A 27,745-nucleotide genomic window follows, 5' to 3' on the forward strand; every position below is an offset into this window, starting at 1 on the left:
ATCTGTTACCATTGGGATGACACATGAGACCCCCACTGGAAATCTCCAATCTATTGAGAAAAAAACCCAACCCGGAAGTGAGGCGTGTGCACGGATGCTGAGTGTTTGGGAATGAGAGGATGAGTGAGTGAGAGGCTTAAAACACACCACGGTGAAAATCCAGCCACGGCAAACAGCAGCAGCGCTGTTAATGGAGCTAATCACTGACTTGCGTAGCAACAAAACCTTGTCATCGCTTGCCTCCAGGAAGTGGAAAACGATTGATTTCCGTACTTCATTGCAGTCTCTTCTGACAAGACACAAGGACTAACTTCTGTGTCTTTTGGCCAGTGAAGAGGGAGATGATGGAAAGAGGAAAGCTAGCTTCAGGCTCAATGTGAATGCTCATATAATAAGGTCTGGCTTTCGTTGCTGGAGAGAGAGGAGGAGGTGGGATCCCCAGCCCACCTCAGTCACCTTTTTAGGGGGGAGGGGAGTTTTTGGCTGCACAACGCTGTCAGTGCACGAGAGAAACGGGAAGGGTGAAGGATTTTCTTTCAAGAGTGAGTGTGTGTGAATGAGGCGGTATCTACATTCTCAACTTTAAGTCATTGCAGTTAATCTTTCCCAAAAGAAATACTGAAGAGATTAGCAGTTGCATTTCATAAACTAACAAGTTCAGTCTACTTGAAGCAGCAGAAGAGTAAGAGAGTTTAAGGGGGGAGGGGGGAAGAGAAGTTGCTCAGTATAGGGCTTCTTTAGGGAATCGCTGGTGGGATGTTCAAAGCTCCCGTCGTGACACTTTTTCACGATCTTGTTTCATTAAAAAGCGCCTTTCCTTCCTTATTTTGTTCAACTGTGAATGTAGAAACCAGGGGTGGGGTGGGGTGGGTGTCCAGAAAAACTCTCGCGTGTTAGTAGAGAGATTAGGATCCAATTTCTCCAAACGGGATGTGAGGCTTTGAAACAAAACACAACTCTGCTATGATTTGGCAACAAAAAAATAAACCCAAAGGGACAAAGCCCCTCTCTTGGCGTGAACAAAGTAGCCCGAACCACACACAACTGTGCCAAAGAGTTAAAAAGGAAATGAAGTCCAAACAAGAAAAACAAAACCTTCAGGAAATATTTTGGATTGCAAAAATGAGGTTGAAATTCAAATGTTCAAACAAAGCAAAAAGATAAAAGTACGATTTGGAAACCGCTTGGCCTATTTGTTCTCTTTATTTGATTCTGATACGGTATTAGTCTTGCTGCACTTCAAAAAGGAAAAATTTATATAAATATATATATACTGACTTGAGCTTACACAGGATGGCACTTGTAAAAGGTTATATTTTTCCACTGCAGTTGAAGATTAATAAAATGGTGTCAAACATTCCCCCCAGTACTACTTTTATTTTCTATTGGTCTTTCAAGTAAACAGGAAATCCTTTTTTCTTTTTTTACAAAAAAAGAAAGCTAGATGGGTAACTGTGTGCTAGGGTCTACAGTGTACCTGTTAAACTCCATACAATTTCATAACTTTTTTAAATAACCCTTTTCTTAAATTTCTTACAGTGTATGGGGAGAGGCAACAGTTCTGTAGCTGTTCAAAATTCTTAAAAGAAGGCAGAGGGGGTGAGAGACACCTGCTTCTAACTATGCAGCTATCGATGCTTAGGGGCTTTTAAAATTTGGGTGCTTTTCAAGCTTACCTTGTTAGGTAGGGAATCTAATGCCTTCCAAGAAGCATTTTTTTTAAAGAACCTATCTCTCGCATCCCTTCTCTGCCTCCGCACTTTTCTCAGGCTCATCCTGGGATCCTCTTCAGTTTCCCATCCTCATTGGAAAGCAAGCATGCCAGTTTCTTGTACAGGGTATCTGACGCGTGCCTTTCAGTGCCAGGTCCAGAATTGCAGCCCCAAGTGCCGACTTCTTGAATCAGTGTACAAAAAAAGACCAGGTGGCTAAGCAGGAAGTTCCAGCATGAGTCTGAAAGATGGGCTTTTTACAAACCTGGGTCCACCTTTTCTTAATGCCTTTTTTCTTTGGGGTGGGGTTTTCTTTGAAAGTTGCCCACAAAAACGAAAGCCATTCCTGAATTGGGGAGAGGGGTGTGCGGAGGGGAGATCTGATCATTCCTCAGTGCTACTGAACTCTGTCCAGTGTTGGCTGTTCAGCTGTAGGCTGCAGGTGAATAAAGTACACTGAGTTAGTAGTGGAAACCAAAAACCGTGTCTTACTTTTTTTTCTCTTGCCAGTCAGTGTTTGATTCCTAAAATGGCAGAGGCTGGAGCTAAGGTCAGCCTCTGTCTTGAAAGCACCTTTTCCCTGAGCATAGACTTCTGTAAGCCATTCCCTATTTAGCAAGGGCCACTCTGTACATGCTCCAAGAGGGAACCTGTCAAGTTAGTGCTGTTACCAGTTCTCATACTTAATTCTTTGGCTTAGTACAACAACAAGCTGCTGTACTTTAAAAAATATGCACACACCCCAAAATCCTTCTTGGGGGAGGAGCAATGGAATTAGGTTTCTCTGGGAGGCTTCAAAGTTAAGGGAATGCATCTGGAAGCTTGCAGATTTCAACTGCATCCCTGCTGTACCTTAAGGTACAACAGCTTGTGTGGATAAGAGGAAATATTTCATGGCTGGAAATAGCGAAGTGATCCAAATTAATGTGTGTATCAAAATGTCTTTATTGCACAGCCAACCGGAGGGTTGCCACTCTCTATAAAGGGGTGGGGAACTGGATTGATCCTGGAGGTGGATTGTCTCCTGGGACCAACCGAGTGGGTGGGTGATGCCAAGGGGCTTTTCCCTTAAGCCCCGTCCCCTGAAGCCCCGTCCCCTGATGTCATCCATCCCCATTCTTTGGGCAGAAAGAGGCATTTAGCAGTTGCTCTTTTTTCTGCACTGAGAAATGGACTGCCCTTTTCTCCATGCGGAGAGAAGCATGGAGCTATCATACCATGCTTCTCCGTATGACAAAGACGGCAGCCAGCTACTGTAGACTCTACAAAGTCATATGAAAGGAATTAGGTGTGCAGTTCAGGTTGTCCTGGAGCAGGCCTTGCATGCCTTGTGACCCTCCAAAATGAATGCGGCCCATCAGCCGTGAATTTTGGCATGCCAGGTGCTTTGAGATTGAGGTGAGCTTGTGAACTGCATCTGGCTTTATAGGGCAGAGGTTGTGCAGGTCTGTCTCTAGAAGGTTTTGGGATATAGACACACATGCTTCCTTTACAGCATTCATGTATTTTCACAGACCTTTTAAAGGCAAACCTATTTCTTGTGAGTGGCTTCCAATTGTGTCATCTTTGTGCTTCATTCATGTTTAGTGTAGGAACTAGGAATGAAGAAATGCAGCCTGCTAATTAAAAGATCTGTAAAAATATTACAATTAACATTAAAATCTCCATGAATGTAACTGTATTTAAGCACTCGCCTGGCAGCCATAGGTGATCAGGAATAGCATGCAGGCAACTGAGCAGGCTGGTAGAGGAGGTTTGGGTTTCTATGCACCCACTATGGAAACCACATGGGCTTCCAGGGGAGGGAAGCAACTTCATGCCCAACGTAGAAATGCAGCATAAAGCTCTTGTCTTCATCTGCCAGCTCCCAGCAAGCTAGTACTATTTTTTTGCAGGCTACTAACTCTTGTGGGCTTATTTACAAGGCTGCATTCACATTAAATTACTAAGCAGTGTTCCTGGTAAGAGCCCTTGGATTGTGAAGCTTAGCAGAAGCTGAGTACAGCTTTGCAGCTTTTTTATTTAATTTTGTGTCCACAAGGCCTAGGAATGTCCTTTTTTCCCCCAATATAAAAAGCAGCTTTGTTCGTGTTCTTTCAGACTTCTGCAGCCTGATGGCCTTGCAGATTCCTAGCAGTGTGAAAAGGGTCTGCACCAATTCATGACCAAGCAAATTATCTTGAAATAAGCTTTAGCAAATGTCTGAGTAAAAAATGCATTTTATTAAGTGAATGTTAAATTCAAGCCAAAGAAGGCATTTTGGCCCAGTGAATCAAGATAAACTCCCAGCAATATCAAATGCTACTGGACCTATGTGGCTCTATAGAAATCCATTATAGGATTTCTATAGAGCTGCAAACACATTCAGATAGCGTCTCTCACCTTACAAAAAGCTTTTTCCCTTCACACTTTCCTGTGCTCCTATCCACTTCGTGTGTCTGGCCAAGTGTGTTTCAGCATGTGAAAGCTGATGCCACAAAATACTAATCTTTTAAGGTCACACGACTCTTGTATTTGTTCAGTTCCAGCAGAGTAGCTATTTAGTCTGTTGTACTAATTTTGTGGCATATTAAATTAATGTGACAAGCTTTCAGAGCTGGAGCCTAGTTCATTATATGAAGTGTATAATTAGCTGGCAAATACAGACATGCATGGCGTATGGGGTGGGGGTGGAGGGTTGTAAATGGGGTCAAAAGGCCATAAAATGCAAGAGGCAGCAAAAATGCTCTTGGAGTGAGATGTAACATGGCTGCAAGCTGCTATAGATGGAATTATTTCCATTCTCTGCATACAGCAGGCTGTTTTGGGACTCCTTTGTTCTTTCCCATCACCCCAGCATAGCAAGTTGCCTGTGGAAGGCTGTTTCCATGCATGGATATATTTATTGCTGAAACAGGGCAAGTGATGTTTTGCTTAAGGAGGAAGAGTGTTCAGCCCAAATTGAAGCCGCCATTGCTTAATTTCTTAAAAGAAAAGTACTGGGGCTCAGGTCTGCCTGGGATCTTTACTAAATGTCTTGGGAACAGTGCTGCTCAAATCTTGGGAGTATATGGAGGGTGTGCTGTGATTATGAAGTGGTGAGGTAGAGGTACTCTGCACATACTCAGGCACTTGAATTTTTGCTTCCCAAATTCCAGGTTTCAGACGCCAAATTGAGCTTTCTACCGTCAGTGATGAGGCCTGGGCCTGATGAAACAGGCTTAATCTGTAGTGCCATTTCTGGCACTACAGATTTCTGGCAGTTTTGTTCAGAAATAAAGCTGATGGTTCTTTTCCTGCTTTAGAATTACTTAAGATGCTCCTTGGGCATGTTATAAAATCAAATTTATGGCCTTGGCAGTCCCTAACCCTTTTTAGCGTAAATCTCTGTATAGGAAATCTATAGTTTGTTTTGTAAGAGGTTTATTCTCCCTACTGCACCGCTGAAGGGTTTTTTGTTTTGTTTTTGGGAGAACCTATTGATGATTGCTTTGTTAAGCAGATGAAATTCAAACTTTCACTCTGGTCTTTACTTCTCTTGTATGTCACCCTTCCTCCACCTCATGCTGAGCCTTGGCTACAGAAGAGTGACTGACCCAAGATCCACCGAGCTTTATTTATTGTTACTCACATTTTGTATTCTGTATTTCTGCCAAGGAGCTCAAGGTGGTATACATGATATTTTTTCCACCCCTCATTTTTTCCTTACAATAATCCTGTGAGGTAGGGTAGGCTGAGAGACAGTGAAGATTGATTGATTGTATTTATTTACGTATTGCATTTATTTATTTATTGCATTTATGCCCCCCTTTTTTCCTCTTGCAAGGAACCCAAGGTGGTTTACATTATCCTCCTCTCCAGTTTATCCTCACAACAACAACCCTGTGAGGTGGGTTGGGCTGAGAGTCTGTGACTGGCCCAAAGTCACCCAGTGAGCTTCCATGACCGAGTGAGGACTAGAACCCGGATCTCCCAGTCCAACACTCTAGTCACTATACCACCCTGGCTGTCTTTATTAGACTTTTTCTATATATAAACATATCCCAATTGTGTTAGGACAAATATGAGATAATATGTGTACTGTGATAACCCCCTTTTAATCATGCGGGGTTTTTTTAAAAAAACAAAACAAAACACCACATGGTTTATCTTTATTCTGAATGCATTAGTACAGAAGTGGGAACATCAGAAGGAGCCTGTGATTTGATGCACTGTACAGTCCCCAGGTAGATGCACTGGCCAGTCACGAAGGACAAGAGGGTCAGGGAACTTTCTTGTCTGCAGCTTCTAGCCCAACACTCTCGCCACTACACCACACTGGCTCTCAGCGAATGCCCCAAAGTCACCTACCTTGAGCTTCATGCTAGACTGGGGGTTTGAATCTCTGCAGTACCAGTCTTGACACTAACCTCTACATCACACTGCCTCTATTCATGAATGAGTGGAGATTCAAAGCCAGGTTCAGGGTCGAGACCATTATCTGCGACAGTCCTGTGGCATGGTTAACTGCTGCGTGAATCTACTCAATGGGTCTACTCCAGCCTGAATCCAACTTAGTACAATCTGAAAAATAAAATAGTGCCAACAAATCCCAGAACCAGCAAAAGCACAATTCCAAAATCCCTCCCTTTAAGATAATGCAAAAGGTTGGCAAAGCAGAAAAGTCTTCACCAGATGCTGAAAAGCCAAAGTGTGTGTGGGGGGGTCTGGGTTTCCCTAGGACAGGACACTGGGGCAGAAGTGCAGGATCCCACCCGGCAGAAGGCTTATAATAAATTAGCAGGGTTGGTGTATTGCATCTTGAAGCAAGTAGAGTAATGCACACCAATCGCTGTCTAAAATAGTGGCGCAGAACCTCTTGGCTGAAGGGCTGAATTCCATTTCCAAGAAGCTCTTGGGGGCTGCATTCCAGCAGTAGGCAGGACCAAAGGCAAAAAGGGTGGGTCCAAAAACCCAAAATTACCTGCATATTTTATCTCTTCCTGCAAGTAACTAAGGTTCAGGGTAGACATTTCAACCTTTTAGAAGAGGGGAAACTGCACAAAAGCCAGGAAACTATCCAGTGATCAGTAGCTTGGGGAAAGGGGATGGGGCCATGGTGTCTGGGGAACCCCAGAGAGCTAGATTTGGCCACTGGGCCTGAGTTACCCATCCCTGCTCGTTGGAGGTGGAGAGTAAGACCATGAAGTCCAGTGTCTAAAATTACCTAACTGCATTACTAGTTCCCAAGTAGGAAGTTCCGCAATTTGGGTTCTGGATACCTGATCCTCGGATCACAGTGGGATATGGAGAAAGGCCTCCAATGAATAGCCAGGCAGGTGGACTCATGCGAGAGAAGGCAGTTCTTCAAGTATCCTAGTTGCAAATAGTAAGCCTACCAACATCAATAAGTGCTTAGAAAGTGAGTAACCAGTGTTGGCATGTGAAAAGCAGGCAGCACTCGTCCCAGATCAATTGTATGTAGGCTGACAAAGGAGGTGTGGATGGATGCCGCTGCCAAAAATCATCCTGGGGGTTATTTTTAAGGTCCCATATCCCAGCGAAGCATGGATTAGGCTACTTTGGCGGAAATTTGCAGCTCCAAAAGCAATGAACTGCTTCAGATATACTAGACACCAAATGAAATTAAGGCGATGTGCGGCCAAACATATAATACCAGTGGAAATGTATCTTTGACAGGTGATGTGCCATAAGGGCTTGAGTGACCAAAACACCAGAAATTATGGCAGAAACTATGATTTTGAACTGCTGTACTGTTTTAACTATTCCATGCAGCTATTTCAAGGCCATTACAGATTAGTTAGACAACTCATTTCCTATAATTTGATGCATGGAATGAACAAATTCTTTGAATTGTTTACAAAGTTATGACCATAAATACAACCTCCGATATGCAGACGATACCACCCTAATGGCAGAAAGCGAAGAGGATCTCAAGAGCCTCTTGTTGAGGGTGAAAGAGGAGAGTGCAAAAGCTGGTTTGAAACTTAACATTAAAAAAACGAAGATCATGGCATCTGGCCCCATCACTTCCTGGCATATAGAAGGGGAAGAAATGGAAGCAGTGACAGATTTTACTTTCTTGGGCTCCAAGATCACCGCAGACGGTGACTGTAGCCATGAAATTAAAAGACGCTTGCTCCTTGGGAGGAAAGCTATGGCCAACCTAGACAGCATAGTAAGAAGCAGAGACATCACCTTGCTGACAAAGGTCCGTCTAATCAAAGCTATGGTTTTCCCAGTAGTAATGTATGGCTGTGAGAGCTGGACTATAAGGAAGGCTGAACGCCAAAGAATTGATGCTTTGGAACTGTGGTGCTGGAGAAGACTCTTACGAGTCCCCTGGACTGCAAGGAGGTCCAATCAGTCCATCCTAAAGGAAATCAACCCTGACTGCTCATTGGAAGGACAGATACTGAAGCTGAAGCTCCAATATTTTGGCCACCTAATGCGAAGAGAAAACTCTCTGGAAAAGACCCTGATGCTGGGAAAGACTGAAGGCAAAAGGAGAAGGGGACGGCAGAGGATGAGATGGCTAGATAGCATCACCAGTGCAATGAATATGAACTTGAGCACACTCCGGGAGAGAGCGCAGGACAGGAAGGCCTGGCGTGCTATGGTCCATGGGGTCACGAAGAGTCGGACACGACTGAACGACTGAACAACAACAACAACAACATACCCTTTAAAGCAGGTACAAGATAAAAGCATGTGCATGTAGATGCAAAATGTCCAATGTAAGTTGCTTGCAAGCAATTATGTTCAATAATGCGAAGGTAGAAGGTTTACAGAATGTCAGCAGCTTGTAATTACTTGCCTAAAGAGTGTGAGGAGGTTGTTAAGCAACAGGGCTGGAATAAATGGTGGCACTGCAGACACTCCTAGGAAGCCAGAATCCTAAACCAAGACCAAACACTGGTTTATGATGCACGTTTGTTACAAGACTTAACAAGCCAAGGATCCCAGTTTGGACATCATGCTTACTAGGACAGAGCTTTCTTACTTCGTTTGACTACTCCTGCTGGCAGGAGAAGCCAAGCAGAAGCAATCACGCAGCATGTGCCCACACGTTTGCTAGTTCCTGACAAGCCAGAATCCTAAAGGAGACTACCAGATGTTGTTGTTCAGTCGTGTCCGACTCTTCGTGACCCCATGGACCATAACACGCCAGGCCTTCCTGTCCTGCGCTCTCTCCCGGAGCGTGCTCAAGTTCATATTGCATCGGTGATGCTATCTAGCCATCTCATCCTCTGCTGTCCCCTTCTCCTTTTGCCTTCAGTCTTTCCCAGCATCAGGGTCTTTTCCAGAGAGTTTTCTCTTCGCATTAGGTGGCCAAAATATTGGAGCTTCAGCTTCAGTATCTGTCCTTCCAGTGAGCACTCAGGGTTGATTTCCTTTAGGATTGACTGATTTGACCTCCTTGTAGTCCAGGGGACTCGTAAGAGTCTTCTCCAGCACCACAGTTTGAAAGCATCAATTCTTCGGCGCTCGGCCTTCCTTATAGTCCAGCTCTCACAGCCATACGTTGCTACTGGGAAAACCATAGCTTTGATTAGACGGACCTTTGTCGGCAAGTTGATGTCTCTGCTTCTTACTATGCTGTCTTGGTTTGCCATAGCTTTCCTCCCAAGAAGCAAGCGTCTTTTAATTTCATGGCTACAGTCACCGTCTGCAGTGATCTTGGAGCCCAAGAAAATAAAATCTGTCACAGCTTCCATTTCTTCCCCTTCTATATGCCAGGAAGCGATGGGGCCAGATGCCATGATCTTCGTTTTAGGTGAAAAGCAGCTCAACGCTATATCAAACTTCAGGGCTCGACACAGTGGCCTGGTTCCAATATAATGGTAAGTTAGATTCCTAAGTATTTTGGTTTACTGTTATGCCTGGATCAAGTTACTCTGTTGAGCACTGAAGTTTTCTTTGAGATCTTTGAGCTGCTTTTCACCTAAAACTAGTAACAGACTTTCTACCACACTGCAAAGGTTATCTCCATTGGCTAGACCTTTACACTGGAAAGTATCCACTACTTTGTGCCAGTCTTTTTTACTCCCCTATAGAGTTCATGATGATTGGTCACCACCCATGACTCCAACATGGGTCACTACTATATGTGCCACAGAGCTTTGTATGCCAATATATGCACATACATGGTGTGGTAATATGCTTTGCCCTCCATCACAGTGTGCATGCTGTTAGATACATCTGTATCCAATTCTGTCTACAGGTGATCCAAGCCAACATTTTCAGAGCTGCAACAGTTTCCCCCAAAGTAGCTTAACCCATGCCATGCAGTGATGTGTGACCTTGAACATGACCTTCAAGCTCATTTTTGAGGGTGGCATCCACCCACATCTTTGTCACCTCTGTCTTCAGTCAATCCGGCCTGGGTCCCTGCTTTGAACGTAGCTACATCAATGCAAGTAAACAAATGACTTTGCAGCTGACTTACTAAAAACCATTTCTGGTGCAATCCTATCCATGTTTAGACAGGCAAAAGTCTTAAAACTTCCAGCATTCCTCAGCCAGCATGGATGGCTGGGGAATGCTGGGAGTTGTAGGACTTTTTCCAGTCTAAATATGCATAGGGTTGCACCCTTCATTTTCATTTCATTTCTTATATTTCTCTACCGCCCCATAGCCGAAGGTCTCTGGGCAGTTTGCAAAAATTAAAGCCATTAAAATACATTATATAACGTGTAAAACCATTCACGTAATGACATAGAACAAATAGCACACACAACATATATCTTAAACAATGGAAACCCGCCAGAGACAAAGAGACTCCTTATATGCTGCCAAATATCTGAGAGAAGAGGGTAGTTTTAACCTGGCACTGAAAAGTTGACAATGTTGGTGCCAGGCAGGCTTCATCAGGGAGATCATTCCATAAATGGGGGGCCACCACCAAGAAGGCCCTCTCCTTTATGGTTTTATAGGGCATGACTAGCATTTTGAATTGTGCTCAAAAACAGACTGGCAGCAAATGGGGCCTTGAGCATGCATGCGCCTTCCAGGCTAGAACCTCTCGTTCTTGAAACGAGCTGAGCAATGTTTTGACCACTGTGTTTGAGGTTCCGGGCACCATGTTTTTCCACTATTAATTCAAGAAGCTGGTTTCTAATGAGAGAGTTGTCAAGAGTTTTGCATGGTTTGAAGGCTGTCCTCTCTAAGCAGGTAACTGCCCTAAAGCCTATATCAAGGGGCTGGAGCCCCTTATGAGAAGGTTACAACAGCTGGGATTGTTCAGCTTGGAAAAAAAGAGGGTAAGGGGAGACATGATAGAGGTGTACAAAATTATGCATGGTGTGGAGAATGTGGATAGGGAGACTTCCCCCCCCCCCTCATAATACTAGAACTCAAGGTCATCCCATGAAGCTGATTGGTGGGAGATTCAGGACCGAGAAAAGGAAGTATTTCTTTACACAGCACATACTAAAACTATGGAACTCGCCACCACAGCATGTAGTGATGGCCACCAATTTGGATGGCTTTCAAAGGGGGCTGGACAAATTCCTGGAGGAAAAGGCTATCAAGGGCTACTAGTCTTGATGGCTATGTGCTACCTCCAGTACCAGAAGCAGTGAGCCTATGTGCACCAGTTGCTGGGGGACATGGGTGGGAGGGTGCTGTGGCGCTCATGCCCGTCTTGCGGGTTCCTGGTTGACAGCTGTTGGCCACTGTGAACAGAATGCTGGACTAGATGGACCCTTGGTCTGATCCAGCAGGGCTCTTCTTATGTTCTTATCCCCAATATTGGAGAGTGATCACATCGTGGAGGGACACACACAGCTACTTTGTGCACACCAGGGCTGAACCCAAAGCACTGAAAAGAGTTTCCAGGGCTGAGCCCAAAACACTGAAAAGAGTTTCTAGAGCTGAGTCCAGACTGAAATAAAGCCTTGGCAACTTGTGGCCCTCCAGATATTTTGGCCTACAACCTGCATGAGCCTTAGACAGCATAGCCAGGAGTCATGGTAGGCCAAAGCCTCTGGAGGGCTACTAGTTACCACTGTCCTACAGACTTGCATTTGTTAAAATTTATTTATTTATTTATGGTATTTGTATACCGTTCCATGTCTAAAACAGATTTCGGAGTGGTGAACATAAGAGGTAAAATAGTAAAAGAATAAAAATGCTAAAATGCCATATTAAAATTATGCTTTTTAAAAACAATGCCAATAAAAGCCGTGGTTGGTCAGTAAGGGAATGCCTCCTGGAACAGTGCTGTTTTCAGGAGGCGCCAGAAACAACACAATGTTGGGGCCTCCCTGACCTCCAGGGCAGGGAGTTCCAAAGAGAAGGGGCCACCACACTGAACGCTGTTCTTCTGGTGGACTCCAATCGGGCCATAGGTCCATGTGGAACCACCACCAGCATGCCCTCTGATAACCTCAGTGACCAGGCAGGTTTGGTAAGGGAGGAGGCGCTCTCTCAGGTATCCTGTTTCCAAGTTGTTTAGGGCTTTGTACGCTAGTACCAAAACCTTAAACCTGCCCCGGTAGCAAATAGGGAACCAGTGCAGTTCCCTCACCAAAGGAATTACATGCTGAAAAGGGGCAGCTCCCGACAACAGCTGGGTGCTCTTTTGAACCATCAGCAGTTGAAGGACTGTGTGTTAAGGCTGATGACTAGTCAGCATTTTTTTTTACCGCTCTAAGCAGTATTTTTATTTATTTATTGAATTTCTTAATTGCCCATCTGGCTGGTCACCCAGCCACTCTGGACAATGACCAATAATACAACAGTTTAAAACAATAAAATTCCACATTAAAACATCGTATTTCTCAAAATACCTTAACCCACCCCAAATGCCTTCCTGAACAACAAAGTTTTCAACACGTGGCAGAAGCTCATTAAAGAGGGGGCATGGCAGAGTTCCCTAGGGAGGGAGTTCCACAGAGTGGGGGCCACCAAAGAGAAGGCCCTCTCCCTCGTCCTCACCAGTCCTCACTATCCTGGCTGATGGGACAGACAGAAGGCCATCTGAGGCTGATCTTGTTGAGCGGCCCGTCTGGTGTTGCTGTAGGCGCTCCTTGAAATAGGCTGGACCGGAACCATATAGGGTTTTAAAGGTCAAAACCAACACCTTGAATTTGGCCAGGAAAACAACTGGTAACCAGTGCAACTCGTTCAGCACCTGAGTAATGTGATCACATCGGCGGCTGTCTTTAATCAGGCAAGCTGCCGCGTTCTGCATCAGCTGCAGCTTTTGAACCATCTTCAAGGGTAACCTCACATAGAGTGCATTACAGTAGTCTAGATGAGAGGAGACCAGGGCATGTACCACTGATGGGAGCAGATGGTTGGGAAGGTAGGGGCGCAGCTGCCATATCAGATGGAGTTGGTACAGTGCTGTCTGGCTCACAGCTGACACCTGAGCCTCCATGGACAGCTGGGAGTCTAAAATGACCCCCAGGCTGTGGACCTGGTCCTTCAGGGGTAGCTGCACCCCATTCAACACCAGGTCAACCTCCCCCAACCTCCCCTTGTCTCTCACCAAAAGTACTTCAGTCTTGTCAGGGTTCAGTTTCAGCTTAGTCCTTTCCATCCAGCCACTCGCCATCTGCAGACATTTGGACAGGGATTCTACGGCCAACCCTGGTGAAGATTTGAACGAGAGGTAGAGCTGCGTGCCATCCACATATTGATGACACCGCACCCCAAACCTCCTGATGATAGCCCCCAGCGGCTTCACATAGATGTTAAATAGCATCGGGGAGTGGATGGAACCCTGTGGCACCCCACAAGTGAGCGGCCACAGGTCCAAAACCTCCTCTCCCAGTGCTACCCTCTGGCACCTGCCAGAGAGGAAGGACCAGAACCACCATAATACAGTGTCTCCAGTGCCCAACCCCTCCAGGAGGTCCAGAAGGATACCGTGGTCAACGGTATCAAAAGCCGCTGAGAGGTCGAGGAGAACAAGGAAGGAGCATTCACCCCTATCCAAAACCCTCCTCATATCATCCACCAAGGCGACCAAGGCCGTTTCTGTCCCATTCTCAGGCCTGAAGTCTGGCTGAAATGGATCTAGGTAATCAGCTTCTAAGTGTGCCTTCAACTGCATCGCCACCACCCGCTCAATCACCTTGCCCAAAAATGGCAGATTTGAAACTGGGCGAAAGTTGTTCAAGACTTGGGGATCCAAGGAGGGCTTTTTTAAAGAACGGTCTTATCACTGCCTCCTTTAGGGCTGATGGCATCACTCCCTCCTCAAGGGAGGCGTTCACCCTGATCCCCTTACCCAGCCTCTCTCTGCAGCTCATAATGAGCTAAGATGGGCAAGGATCAAGTAAGCAGGTAGTCGGCTTTACAGATGAAAGCACCTTGTCCACTTCATCAGAAGGAAGAAGCTGGAACCGATCCCACAAAACCGGTTTGCCACAGGCCGCCTATTGGGATCTGAAAAGCTGATAATGACGTCAAGATTCTGCCAGGGTTCACACGTCACCTGCTCTTCTAGATGCCAGCTTGATCCTGCTCTGTGATCCTCTAGGCCTTCCCCAAACTCCGGAAGAGTTGGACTACAACTCCGATCATCCCTACAACTCCATCAGTGGGGCATCCTGGCTGGGGATGGTGGGTGCTATAATCTGATCCATCTGGTGGACACCAGGTTAGGGAAGGCTGCGCTAGGCCTGTGGTCTGTTCAGCACTGATTGTGGCTCCACGCTGGTGTTGGTCACATAACAAGGTTACAGACGGAGGCTTCCGAGCAGTGGATGCTGTTGGCTCCAATGTCAGTGGGGCAGTGGATCCGCTCCAGGTTTCAGTCAGAACTCGAGGTGGGAGTGGGTTCATCCCCTTGGATAGCTCCTTTGGGATTCTGACTGAAACCCAGAGCCGATTCACTGCCCCAGTGACATCGGAGCCACCAGCCTCCAAGCATCTACAAACGTTAGGCCTGCAGCAGGGTTTCTATCTAGGCCGAGGGAAGGAAGAGAGTGGAGTGTCTGGGTCCAACGTAAGGAGATAGCGTGCCAGCGCACGAGGTTCTGCCCGAGGTTTGATCCTGGTGCCCCCCTGGCTCTGTCTGGCTCAGCTCCAGCCCTGCCTAGAGGGCCAGTATGTTCAAAATCCAAAGCTGACAACCCTGCTGTCTGTCCCCTGGAGAAAGACAGGAAATCTAACATGGAGCTGTGTCCCCTGTCTATGGCACCCTTAAGAGCTCTGTCTGGCCAATACAAGGCTTAGCTTCTCGTGACTGAGGCGGCACACTTGTATCTGGGCTGTACCACTTCAGAGTGCAGGTGGAGGCCCACGTGCTTCTCTATATAAAATACTCTTTGCACGTAGAAAACTAGCATGTCAGGAAGAAGGATAGTCTAGAACCTTTCTCCCTGACATGTTAGTTACCTAGCTAGTGCAATTTTTTTCCTATATGGAGAAACATTCAAACAGCTGACACCCCCCCCCTTCTAAAGTGATACAGCTCAAGCACAGCTTTGCCACCTCAGTGAGAAATGAGCCCAAGAAGGGGGGGCTTCCTCCCTTTGCTTCTTGACAGAAAAACGTTGATTTTCTTATCGCTCCAGATGTTACATTTTGCCTCTGAGTCACTTGCCTAGTCTCACACAATAAAGCTAGGCAGATGGGGGAAATGCATGCTAGCGCTCTCTCTCTCTCTCTCTCTCTCTCTCTCTCCCCCTCTCCCCCCCCCCCCCGCGTGTATGGTTTGTTTGTTCAATTTCTTTCTTTTTTTTGCTTCCCTTCCATCAACTTTAATATCAGAGCTGACGGTGAACCCTACTTTGTAGTTCAAAGCATTCGACAGCAAATCGGGAGAGAGGAGAAGGAGAAGGAGAAGAAACAAATCACCCTGGAAATGATGCCTGCCTCTCTCCTTCTTTCTCCTTTCTACTTCTATAGACCTATTTGTGAGCAAGGTGTTTTATTTTTGAATCCTAGGTGCAAAAAGGATTTTCCCATAGCCCACCACCTCCTTTGTCTTGCTTCCATATATAGTAGGGTACTATAGTGTATATATAGTTATATATATATATATATATATAGAGAGAGAGAGAGAGAGAGAGAGAGAGAGAGAGAGAGTAGGGTGACCATGTGTACTACATTACAGTCCTCTCTTTGAAGGACTGTCAAGACCACCTTTGGCTTAAAGATATACATCCGAAAGGAGGACAGGGACCTTGAAGCTGCCCATCCACAGCGAGCGCCTGGAGAGCAGCCTGAGCAGACGGCACACAGGTCACCTGGTCTTCCCCCCTATGGTGAGATGTATTGTATTTCTATTTAAATTATAGTGATTGTTTCCAAATTTGCACCTGTACATATAAATCAGCACACGCTGATTGTCCTCTTTTCTGGTGATGCGTAACTGGCCTCTCTTATATAGGCTGCAACAGGGTGCCTCCCTTACCGCTATGTAAGGCATTAAAGCTAAAACTGCACAATCCAGAAATCTAAATTCTGCAAAACCAGACTTAATCCTGGCCAGAATGCTATTTTTGCAATTGTTCATGCAAAAGTTGTCTGCTCTGTTTAAAATATGTCTCCTTCAGCACCTCCTCCTCACTTGTTCTTTATTCGGTGCATCGTCCTATAATGTAGGTTATAAGGTAGATCCCAGAGACAGAATCTTAGGTGGCATTCTTTTCTTTTTCTTTGCTCATGCTCAGATTCCAATTGAAAGCTCTTTTGGGGTTTGGCAAGGAATTTTCCTGGTACGTCAGGTTGGCTAATGCTGCAGTTTCTGCTTATCTCTACAACATGAGGCTTGGCGTGTTTGCATAAGCTCCACCTCAAGTGATTTGCTCTGCAAGGACCTTGCACTAGCAAGCCCCACTGCATCCTGGATTGTACAGAAGGGTGGGCAGAAAGTTGATCTCCAGATGTTTGGGACCAGGTCCCAGCATTTCTGACCATTGGCTGTGCTGGTAAGGGCTTCTGGGAGTTGAATCTCAAAACATCTGGAGATCTACCTTCTGCCCACCCCTAGGATAGAGGATGGTGTGTGACTGATGCTGCCTTTTGAGTCAAGGGTTTAAATAAATGGGCCTTCAATATCTGTGCTACCTCTCTAGGTTGCAGGCCATTTAATCCACACCAGCAAAAAGTTATAGAACAGTGATAGAGAGTGTGAGCGATGAGCTGGAAGGCCTGAGTTTAGTCAGCCCACTTCTGAACTCACTAGGTAGCCTTTGGCAAGCCACTTCCTGGCAATATGAAGGTACCGGCCTACCATACAGGGTTGTTGTAAGAATTGCTGAGAGAAGGCGTGTGAAGCACTTTATAGTGCATTATCTCAGTGCAGCTATGCAATATGCTCTATATTGCCTCTGTGTTATAATCATACGGGGTTGGATCCAGATTTAGTAATGTTTAGAATGGACCTGTTGACATCAATGGAATATCGGAACGTCGACCACGGTATCCTCCTGGAGGGGTAGGGCACAGGGGACACTGTATTATGGTGCTTCCATTCCTTCTACTCCGGCAGGTACCAGAAGGTAGCTCTGGGGGGAGGAGACTTCAGATCCTTGGCCGCTCACTTGTGGGGTGCCACAGGGTTTCATCCTCTCTCCGATGCTATTTAACATCTATGTGAAGCCGCTGGGGGCTGTCATCAGGAGGTTTGGGGTGCGGTGTCACCAGTATGCAGATGACACGCAACTCTGCCTCTCATTTAAATCCTCGCCAAGGTTGGCTGTAGAAACCCTGTCCAAGTGACTGGAGTCGGTGAGTGGCTGGATGGAAAGGACTAAGCTGAAACTGAACCTCAACAAAACTGAAGTACTTTTGGTGGGAGACAAGGGGAGGTTGAGAGATGTTGACCTGGTGTTCAATGGGGTGCGGCTGCCCCTGAAGGACCAGGTCCACAGCCTGGGGGTCATTTTAGACTCCCAGTTGTCCATGGAGGCTCAGATGTCAGCCATGAGCAGGGCAGCACTGTACCAACTCCATCTGATATGGTGGCTGCACCCCTACCTTCCCAACCATCTGCTCCCATCGGTAGTACATGCCCTGGTCTCCTCTCATCTAGACTACTGTAATGCGCTCTACATGGGGTTACCCTTGAAGATGGTTAGGAAGCTGCAGCTGGTGCAGAACGTGGCACCCTGCCTGATTAAAGGCAGCCAGGGCTGAAGGAGTTGCACTGGTTACCAGTTGTTTTCCGGGCCCAATTAAATGTGTTGGCATTGCCCTTTAAAACCCTATATAGTTCCAGCCCAGCCTATCTCAAGGAGTGCCTCCAACAACACTAGGGACGTGGCTCAACGAGATCGGCCTCGGATGGCCTTCTTCCTGTCCCATCAGCCAGGACAGCTAAGCTGGTGAGGACTAGGGAGAGGGCCTTTTCTGTGGTGGCCCCCACTCTGTGGAATTCCCTCCCTAATGACCTCCACTATGCCCCATCTTTGATGAGCTTCCGCCGGGCTTTAAAACCTGGCTGTTCAGGAGGGCGTTTGGGGTGGATTAGGGTTTTGTAGAGCAGTGTTGTTGTTTTATATTGTTTTGTTCAGTTGAGTATGTAAATTCGTTGTATTTCATCTTGTTATTAGTACTGTAAGCCGCCTAGAGTGGCCGGGTAGCCAGCCAGATGGGTGGCTAATAAATCTGATAAATAAATAAACAAACAAATTAATCATAACTGACCTAAGCCTCATAGATTTCAGTTAGTCTACTTTAAGCATTACTAAATCTGGATCCAAACCATATTTTGCTGGTAGTCTAAACTCAGAGAGGGATCTAGGTGAAATGCCTTACTGGGACTCGGTAACGCTTTTCAGATCTTCCTTACCTCTTAGTTCTTGCCCACTTTCAACACTGCAGTGAATAGGTCCAGCTGTTAGGTTCTGTTGAAACTTCTAATGATAAAGTTTACAGATGATGATGGTTATTATATTTTATAAAGCACCTAAAATTTACTAGATACTGTACAGAGATTAAAAAGAGAGACAGCCCCTGCCAGCAGGTTTACAATCTAATAGACATGACACCAAAGGAAAAAGGACTGGGGAGGGAAGAGGAAATTGAGCAAATTCCAATACCAGTTCTTCAAATTACATTATTCTTATATGACTGTCTTGAACAGAGACAGTTCAGGACCATGAGGAGCCAAATGGCAGCTGGTCCCTCAGCTGAGACCCATCCTCTCATCTCTCCCTTTGCCACAGCCAGGTGGGATGGCTGTTAATAGATGGCTTTGAATCCCAACATAGTAATTTCAATTACATTAAAGTCTTCTGATGCCAGTCTGCAACTACTCTGTCCTTATGAAACCCCCTCCCTTTTTTGTAATTAAAAGACCTGCAGGACAGGCCTTTTTTCTGGTTTCCTTTTGTTGGTGAAGCTGAGTTAAAGGAGACAAGAGAGGAGATGCAGAGTAGGGGCCCTTCTCTGGCAGCTCTCTTTTGGGACAGGTTTTTAGGAGCTGGGAAAAACATATTTAGTTAGATTGGGAATTGAGATACATTTTTTTTTTTAATTGCTGCCTTCAATAGTTTTTATGGTTTTAGTTTTGGTGTTACAATATTGCTGTTTTTAAAAAAATATGTATTGCCTTTTTATTAGAGAAATACAAAATATTATCACAAACATAATACTAAGGACATACTTACAAAAGAGAAAACATTTTTAAGACTATCTTGAAAATTAACATTCCAATAATTAATCAATACAACTGGCATCTGAGGTATCATCATCATTTTATTGCTGCCTTGAATAGTTTTAATTGTGGCTTTTGGCCCAAGAAACCACTGAATCTGCTAGGCATAAGGAACCACTGAATTCAGCAAACACCAGACCAGCCATGATGGACTATGATGGATGCTAGCAAAGGAAAAGTCCAGCTCCGTGCAAGCTGCTTGGAACTTTGGCTGAAGTGAAGGGGCAGCCTTGGCACCTGGGTGGAAGACACGGATGAGGGAAACATACCTGGTGAGAGGCGGAGAAGGTACGACCACCAGTGGGCAGCACAGAAGGTGGTGGACCCATAATAGACTTGGGTTGTTTTGAGGAGACGCTGATACGGAATGTGTCTACATGATGTGCATGACAGCAGAAGGTGATGGCGAAGGGAGGGACACTGGTTATCTTCCTCCCCACAGGGAGATTTTGGGCCCAGTTCCAAGATGACGTACGGGTCTGTCCCATCTCTGACCACTTTAAAGTGGGATTGACTCACTAGTCTTGTGTGGTTTCACCTTCCTTGTAGTATATGAGGGGCCCAAGGGTCTACACCCTATGAGCCTTCCCCAACCAGATGTTTTGGGTGGCACCTCGCATCACCCCCAGTGCCCATGCTGGCTGGGGATGGTGGGTGTTGTAGTCTAAAACATCTGGAGGGTTCCGGGTCAAGCAAGACTGATTTAAACTTTCCAGCCCTCCTGTGTGGAAAGGCGGTTGAAAACATCTGAGGCACAGACAGGGTCCCAGAGCGTGGTCTGAAGGAACTTGAGGTAGCCACTCGGTCGCAGCTAAGCTGGTCTGGGCTGGGTTGTTGTTTGCATGGGAGACTATTCAGGCAACCCACATTCCCTCCTTTAAGAAGGAAGGTGGGGCATAAATGAATGAAACGAATGAAGTCAAATATTATTTCTCACATGACTCTCTGAAGCCCAGTCAGAACAGTGGTCCGTTTAGCCCCGAATGGTCTGTTCCAGCCTCCCCAGCCTGACGTCGCCCCCAACACCTGGGGGCGAGCCCTGCCATGCCTGCCTGCTGACCATGCTTGTGGGGGCTGAAGGGAGTTGTGGCCTGAGGGCACCAGGTTCAGAAAGGCTTGCCTACTCGGACAGCCAGCGGTCCTCCAAGAAATCGAGGCGTGATTGCTTCTGTCCCTGCTACCCAAGATGGTTTTCGGCTTTTAGTTTATTCATTCCATTGGTATCCCACCTTTCCTAAGCAGCTCACAGCGGCATCTATGGTTCTCCACACAGTTTATCCTCACAACAAACTTGTAAGGCGGGTTAGGCGAAGAGACAGTGACTGACCAGAGGTCACCCGGTGAGCTGAGAGGGAGCTGAAGCTCGGGTAAAATCCTACATTGCTCCAACTTAGAGTAGACCCATTGAAATGGATGGGATTTAAGTTAACTTAAATCCCATTCATTTCAATGGGTCTGTTCTAAGTAGGACTTACGTTGGATTATCCTCGGTCTCCCTAGGACTGAGGAGACTGAGGATAATCCAACGTAAATCCTACTTAGAACAGACCCATTGAAATGAATGGGATTTAAGTTAACTTAAATCCCATTCATTTCAATGGGTCTACTCTAAGTAGGACTTACGTTGGATTATCCTCGGTCTCCCTAGGACTGAGGAGACTGAGGATAATCCAACGTAAGTCCTACTTAGAACAGACCCATTGAAATGAATGGGATTTAAGTTAACTTAAATCCCATTCATTTCAATGGGTCTGTTCTAAGTAGGACTTACGTTGGATTATCCTCGGTCTCCTAGGGAGACTAGAGAGCCAGTGTAGTGTAGTGTAGTGGTGAGAGTGACGGACTGGGAGCCAGGAGATCCGGGTTCTAGTCCCCACTTGGCCATGGAAGCTCGCTGGGTGACTTTGGGCCAGTCACAGACTCTCAGCCCAACCCACCTCACAGGGCTGTTGTTGTGAGGATAAAACGGAGAGGAGGAGGATAATGTAAGCCGCCTTGGGTTCCTTGCAAGAGGAAAACAGGCGGGGTATAAATGCAATAAATAAATACATAATACATAATACATAGTCCTTGATGGAGAACTTAACCCAGCGTCCCCCAATGCAGCGCCCTCCAGTTGTGCTGGACTGCAGCCCCCATCATTCTCAGCCACGGGGTGTGCTGAGGATGATGGGAGTTGTAGTCCAGCACATCTGGAGGGCGCTGCATTGGGGGACGCTGCTCCAGCCATAACACCACAAGAAGAACCTCGCCGGGTTCCATCCTTTGCTAGTAACAGGGGTTTGCCGTGCAGGGATCAGTGGGAGGAGCTTTTCATGGGGTGGAGCTGATATTCTCACCCACTAGGTTCCCCAGGCCAAGCTGCTGGGACAGGAGCAGGGGCTGTGCTCATCCGCTGGCAACCCTAGTGCTTGAGAACTGAACCTGGGATCATCAACTTGAGCACAAAACATGTGCCCTGAGCCATAGCACCCCCCCCCCGTCTCCTTCTCCCCACCCCACGACTAACATCTTCAGGACCCAAAGGTGCTGAAGTAGGAGCTTGTTCTTTCTGGGCCTTCAGCGGAGCTACATATAACCTGGCTGTGTATTCCTTTTAAAAAATGGGCCAAGAAAACAGAGAGCTGCACTGCCCACCTAACAGCCTGTCCTGCAAGCGCGGAGCGCAGAAATCTGCCTCCTCGCGAACAGCGGGCAGCAGAATGATTCGTCTTTGCCGCAGAAGGCAAGGGTGTCACATGAGAAGAGGTGCTGGCTTGGTCCATTTCAGGCCACATTGCTGCCCACAATAATGCAGCCCAGAGTTGTATCCTGGGTGGTCTTCAAGCGTTCCACCTTGTCTTCATGGAGAATGAGGCTACCATCATGACCATACTGCTACATATTACTTCCAGTTGCTGGGGAAAACCAGCGGGAGGCTGCTGTTGTCCTCATGTCCTGCTTGTGGGATTCCCATAACCATCTGATTGCCCACTGTCTGAACAGAAGGCCAGGCCAGAGAGGCCCTTGGTGAGATGTGGCATCAGAACAGAGCTCACGTGTTCCGATGTTGTTCTAATTCCTTTCCCCCATCTTCTTTAGTTCCTTCCCTCATTTTCTTGTCTTATTGTTTAGGGCACCATTAGAAGTGGAGTTGCTAAAAATGTCTGCACAAATTCTGCATCTGGGAATTCTCCATTTCCCCCGCCCCTTTAAAAACAAAAAAACAAGTTCCTGGTCCTTATGGTGGCAAAGGTAAGCTTGCAAGTAGACAGGCACTGCCTGCTTCAAATATTAGAAACCAATTGGAGAGCAGGAGCACAGTTTATCTCCCCCTGCCCAACATGGCATTTTTCTGATCACTGGTATTCCTTAGAACTATCTATACTTTTGGCTAACTCATCTTCAAAACACAACAGTCCTTCAAGGTAGGTTTGGATGAAAGCTTGTGAGTTCTGCAAGGCTACCATAGCTAGGCAAGGATTTGAATGATCCTTACACAAGCAGGTTCCACTCTGTGCAAGTAGTCACAGATCCCAGAGGGACAGCAGCAAAAAGACCAGAGAGTCCTTCATGGCCCAGAACCTGCTTGAAGTACACAGTATTTCCAACATTTTTATGTTCTTTGGGCCTTAACTTTGGAAGAATCATATTATTCGATTAATCATATTATTCAATAAATCATATTATAGAATCATAGAGTTGGAGGGTACCTCAGACATCATCTAATCCAACCCCTGCCAGGGCAGGAAATCCACTAATATGGTAGTCCTAATAAATGATGTGGATAAATCTGTAATTTTAAAAGTGACCCCATTTGCTGTTTTAGCAGCTAAATTTAGGATTTTACGGACAGGATTGCAGTAGATAGTAGGGATAATAACAAGAATATCTAAGTGCTGTTTCTCCCCTCCCACTTCTTCACACACTTGATATTAATTTGTCATGACTGAATGTAATGTTTATTTTATATGCTGCATGCCATCAAGGCTTCTATTTTTACAATAAGTTACTTACATACATATTTTATGCATTCTCTTTCATTTTTGTGGCATCAGGTACAACATATAGATGATTTTGTAGAGGGCATCTTGCAGATTTCTGCATACAGGAAATGTACCTATTCCTTTCAAAATAACTTTCCACTCTTCAATAGATCTATCATGCCTAATAATGTTATAGTTATACTATTGAATGTTACCCTTCAGCATGAGCCATATCCAATGAAGGGGGGGTAGAGGACAGGAAGGCCTGGCGTGCTCTGGTCCATGGGGTCACGAAGAGTCGGACACGACTGAACGACTGAACAACAACATGGCCTGTATCCAATAATATGCTGCATAATTGTTTGTGACATAATTTTCTTCTCGACATCTGCCATTAATATTTTGTCTACCTTTATAGGTTTTTATTGGACATTATAGTGTGTCTGTTCAGCATCTTCCATAAATATTTTCTTTATCTTCATAGGTTTATACCGGACATGTTATTTACGTGTGTGTGTGTTTAAAAATTGTAATAGGAGATGGAAAAATATATAAATTCTGCATGTATTCAAAATAAGGCAATTCGTTCAGAATTGCAGTTGGCTTTTTGCATTTTGGACGTTTTCACTTGCTTTGTTTTTTAAATACATCCTTATTCATGTTTTCAACTGTTGCCTTTCGAATGTCACTTTGACGGATCGTTTTACATCTGAAGCCTTGCTGACTAATCTAGATCAAATTTCCGAATTCGGTACTTTCGCATTTGTTTTCCCACCCTAATCCCAGAGCATTCAAAGCTGTAAATATAGGATTGGGTGTGTTGCGCGCGCGTGTGTAAAAGAGGGAGGGATGGCGCTTCCAAGGCAGGGACACTGTCTCATCACCTCTCATTTCAGAAAGTAACCGCTGGCTTGAAACCAAAGATGAAGGAATAAATAATCCCAAAAGAAAGGGTGCCCCAACTCCTCTGTGAGTCGCATCAACTTGGCTTGTCTGGTTGTGCTGTGATCAGTTTCATAGGCAGGAGGGGGAGGGGGCGTTGTTGTTGCAGGTTCTCTTTAAAATAAAAAAACCCAGTAGGCACCTCTTTTGCTCTGTGACTGTTTCCTGCTTCTGGGGTGTGTGTGTATGCGCGTGTGTGTACGGTCAGGAGCAGGAAACAGGAGCTGGGAGAGCAAGTAAAGAGAGAGAGAGAGAGAGGGAGAGAGGCTATACCAGGCCAGCCGGCGAAGGCGAAGGAGGGAGAGGAATCCTCGCAAACATTTCCTCTCCTTCCAGCACCGCGATCGTCGCCGTCCCCCGCGCCCCTCTTTATTTTTGGCAATGGGGAGGTGTGGCAGAGCCGCCCTAGGCCACAAAAGGTGATGCCACCACGTGGGTCGCGTTGTGGTTCTGCCAGCCGGATGATGGCACACTTTGTGGCGTGAGCCTGGGGGAGGGGGAGCGTGCCGCTGGAGACCGAGGAGGGGCCGGGGGCCGGAGAAGCAAGGAAAACAAAAAGGGGGGAGCCACTGAAGGCAGCCCCCCTCCCCCCAGGCCCCCAGCAAGCACCTCCCCAAAGCAGCCCGCTCGCACCATCTTCAGCGCCTCAGGATGGAGGATCGTTCTCAACCAAGCTGGGAGGTGATGTAAGTCCACCCCCCCTTAGTCGCACCCCCCCCCCGCGCAATAATCCCCCTGGCGAAAAAGGAGAAAGACGGGCGGGGGAAGCCTTTGTGGGGGCAGCCAAGGTGGCGCCTCGGCCACGAATGCGCTCCGATCGCTGCGCCCTGGGGGAGGTGACGATGCTGCTCCCGGGAGAGGGGAGGTCCACCCACATGGCTCCCCCCGGAGGCGCTCCAGGGCAGCCAGCTGGGTGCTCCGTGGCCGCGGCCCAGCGCCTCGCTGTGGGAGGGGGAGGCGGCTTCTTAAGCACACGGCCGGGCTTCCCCCCCCCCAGTTATTTGCCTGCTCTCCCTCCCCATTTAATTGTATGGCTGCTGAACCCCCATCTCTCCTCTCCCTAAGGCTGCACTCCTTAGCAGCCGCCCTCGCCCCCCATCGCTTTCGTTGTCTCTCTTCCCAGTTGCATGCTCCCCCCCCCCGTGAAGACATATGCCTCTCCCCATCTGATTTTTATGCTGCCCCCCTCCAGGTCTGCTTGCCGCTCCCACAATTCCCCAGATGCCTTGACCACCCCACCCCCAGTTCCATGCTGCCCCTTCAACTTTGCTCGCCATCGGATTTTTAAGCTGCTGTCCATCAAATCCACCCCCCACTCTCTTCTCCCCATGTGCACCCCCTCAGCCCCCATGCCCCACCCGAGCGAATTGCATGCCACCCCCAGGCCCAGTTCTACATTGTCCCCACTTTGAAGGTTCATCCCAACTAATTTCTGTGGTTTCTCTCCCCCACACATCTCAGTGCACGGTGCTAATTGCATGGTGCCAATAAACTGCAACCAGTACCCCACTTACTGTTTTCCCATCCTGTTCCTGACGCTCAGGATCCATGCCTTCCCCTCTCCCTCCCTGACTTTCCATTCCATTTGCACTTCTGGTCCTTGGATCTGTGCACTCCCCCCCACCCCCCCAGTAATCTTTCCCCCCATCTTGTACCAGCCGACTGCTAGGAGCTGTGCTCCCGTATTCCCACTGTTATTTCTTGGCCTTTCCGTCCTTCTGCTCCCATTTCCTCTGCTCCTACCCTGTGTACATTATGTACAGCATCTCGCACCATCTTGGCTCAGTGCCTCCAACAATTCTCCCTGTTCCCCTCTGCTTTCCATTCTATTGCACTTCTCTTCCCTGGATATGGTTCCCCCCTCCCCCTCCCAATCTGATTGCATTTTGGAGTGCCCCGCTGCACTTTCTGTGTTTGTTGCTGTCCCACTGTATAGCATAAACAACCACACTGTATGTTGACCCTGATCCCAGGGTTTCTCCTTGCTGGTTTAATTGATCAGTGCATGGATGGGAGACTGCTTGGGAACCCCCATGAATTCCATGACAGAAGCGAGGTGGGATAGATATGTACTAAACAGGTAATGAATAAAGAGTTGTACCCTAATCTCCTTGCCCCATAGATTTTTACAACACGGTTCCAGTCCCTTTGGATTCCAGAGACCTTGCGTCCCCCCCTAACATATAATCGCATGATGGGTGCCTGTCTGACTGCTCCCATTCTCCCCTCTGTCCCCTTCTGGGCTGCTTTGCCCTACCCCCAGCAACTTCCTACAACTCTTCCCTTTTTTTATATTGTCCCCCACCCCTGCCTAATCAGTTTGTACAAATCTGAGTCCAGGCTTACCCTTCAGAACCGGATTCGTGAAGCAATCATAGAGGAAGGGTGCCTCTGAGCACATGCAGAGTGCACTTTCCTCACCAGTGAGTGAGCACTGCTCGCTCCTGAGCATCTGGGATGGTGAAAAGTGTGGCTCCCTTCCCAGCCCAACGGCTGACTTGTGATATCCATGATGCAGAGGCTGCCTCTTCCGTTTCCCTGTGCTTTTGTATCTGATTCTGTTGCATCCTGTTGATTATATAGCCTTGCAACCGAAGAGGGAATGGAGAGGATGTGATGGAGGCCTTGGTGTTTTGCGTTTGAAACCCTGATCCCCGTTTTCTCTCTCCTCCCCCGCCCGCCCCTGCCCAGAGTTGTCCGGCATCCCACTCATACTAGGCTTCAATCTAAGGCTTCTGTGATCCCCCCCTCCAAACACACGCCTCTGCACCCTGATCCTGTGGCAACCGTAATCCCTTGCCAGGGCTCCCTTCTCCGGAGATGGCTTTCGTATAAGGTAGTGGTGGTTCCAGGTTCTTGTGGGCCCTTGAGCAAGACAACTCTATGGCCCCCCTCTGCTCAGCGGGTCTCCCTCCTCACCACCGTTGTCACCAGCTGTTGTGGCTCCGTTCCCTCTTCCTTCCTCCTGATTGCTTCCCCTTGCTTGCTTGACAGGCGTGGAGCCAGTGAGCAGATAGGCCGTGGCATCTCCTGCTCCTCCTCCTTGCCGCCACCGCTGCCTGGGCCAGAGCGAGAAGCAGGTGAACTCTCGGGTTTCCATGGTGAGGAGGAGGAGCAACTCCAGGGGGCTCTTGTCAGTGGGCCCCTGCTGGCGTGCAGGACCTCGGCGGGTGCCCAGCCATGCCTACCCTTGACACGAGCTCTGGTTGTAGGGGGCAAATTTTCAGCGTCATAAAGGGTGACAGAGTAGGAGGCAGACGTGTCTGACTCTGGGGGCCCAATCCAAGGGGAATTTCTTCAGCACAAGCCCCGTTGACATGAACGGGAGCTGTGCAAGAGCATCCCTTGGGATCCCTTGGGATGTTTTCAGTGCTGGGACGTGCAAAGTAGCAGCTGAGAATGCATCTTCACATGTGCAGAGTGCCCAGGGTAGGCCCTATTATCAGGTCAAGTAAGGGGACGTTCTCCATGCACCTGCAGTTAGAGGACACAGCAGTCCTAAACCTCCCTCCTCCATTTTCATC

The 27,745-nt window shown here is 47.2% G+C and overlaps 2 protein-coding genes and 1 long non-coding RNA gene across 5 annotated transcripts in view; 2 read left to right on the plus strand and 1 right to left on the minus strand.

Annotated features, from left to right (window-relative positions):
* The window catches only part of KPNB1 (karyopherin subunit beta 1), a 43,638-nt gene extending 41,449 nt beyond the window's left edge, over nucleotides 1-2,189 (plus strand). For both annotated transcript variants that reach the window (XM_084804734.1, XM_084804735.1), the window contains one exon: nucleotides 1-2,189. In XM_084804734.1, coding sequence (XP_084660860.1) covers nucleotide 1 — 1 coding nt within the window. In that variant the 3' untranslated portion in view covers nucleotides 2-2,189.
* LOC146341092 (uncharacterized) lies at nucleotides 1,176-26,774 on the minus strand. Its single transcript, XR_014783824.1, has 3 exons — nucleotides 26,568-26,774; nucleotides 6,101-6,254; nucleotides 1,176-2,148 (listed from the first exon to the last, which is right to left on the minus strand). It is a non-coding gene; the product is annotated as an uncharacterized LOC146341092 (long non-coding RNA).
* The window catches only part of LOC146341093 (TANK-binding kinase 1-binding protein 1-like), a 48,955-nt gene continuing 45,637 nt past the window's right edge, over nucleotides 24,428-27,745 (plus strand). The window contains exon 1 of one of the 2 annotated variants that reach the window (XM_084804737.1): nucleotides 24,428-24,907. The gene's annotated coding sequence lies outside the window, so the exon portion shown is untranslated. The remainder of the gene's footprint in view (nucleotides 24,908-27,745) is intronic. The other variant, XM_084804738.1, reaches the window with a different exon arrangement.

This window comes from Heloderma suspectum, chromosome 6 (assembly GCF_057233095.1).
Source record: "Heloderma suspectum isolate Gila_16-S chromosome 6, 16-S_ref, whole genome shotgun sequence".
Taxonomy (NCBI): Eukaryota; Metazoa; Chordata; class Lepidosauria; order Squamata; family Helodermatidae; genus Heloderma; species Heloderma suspectum.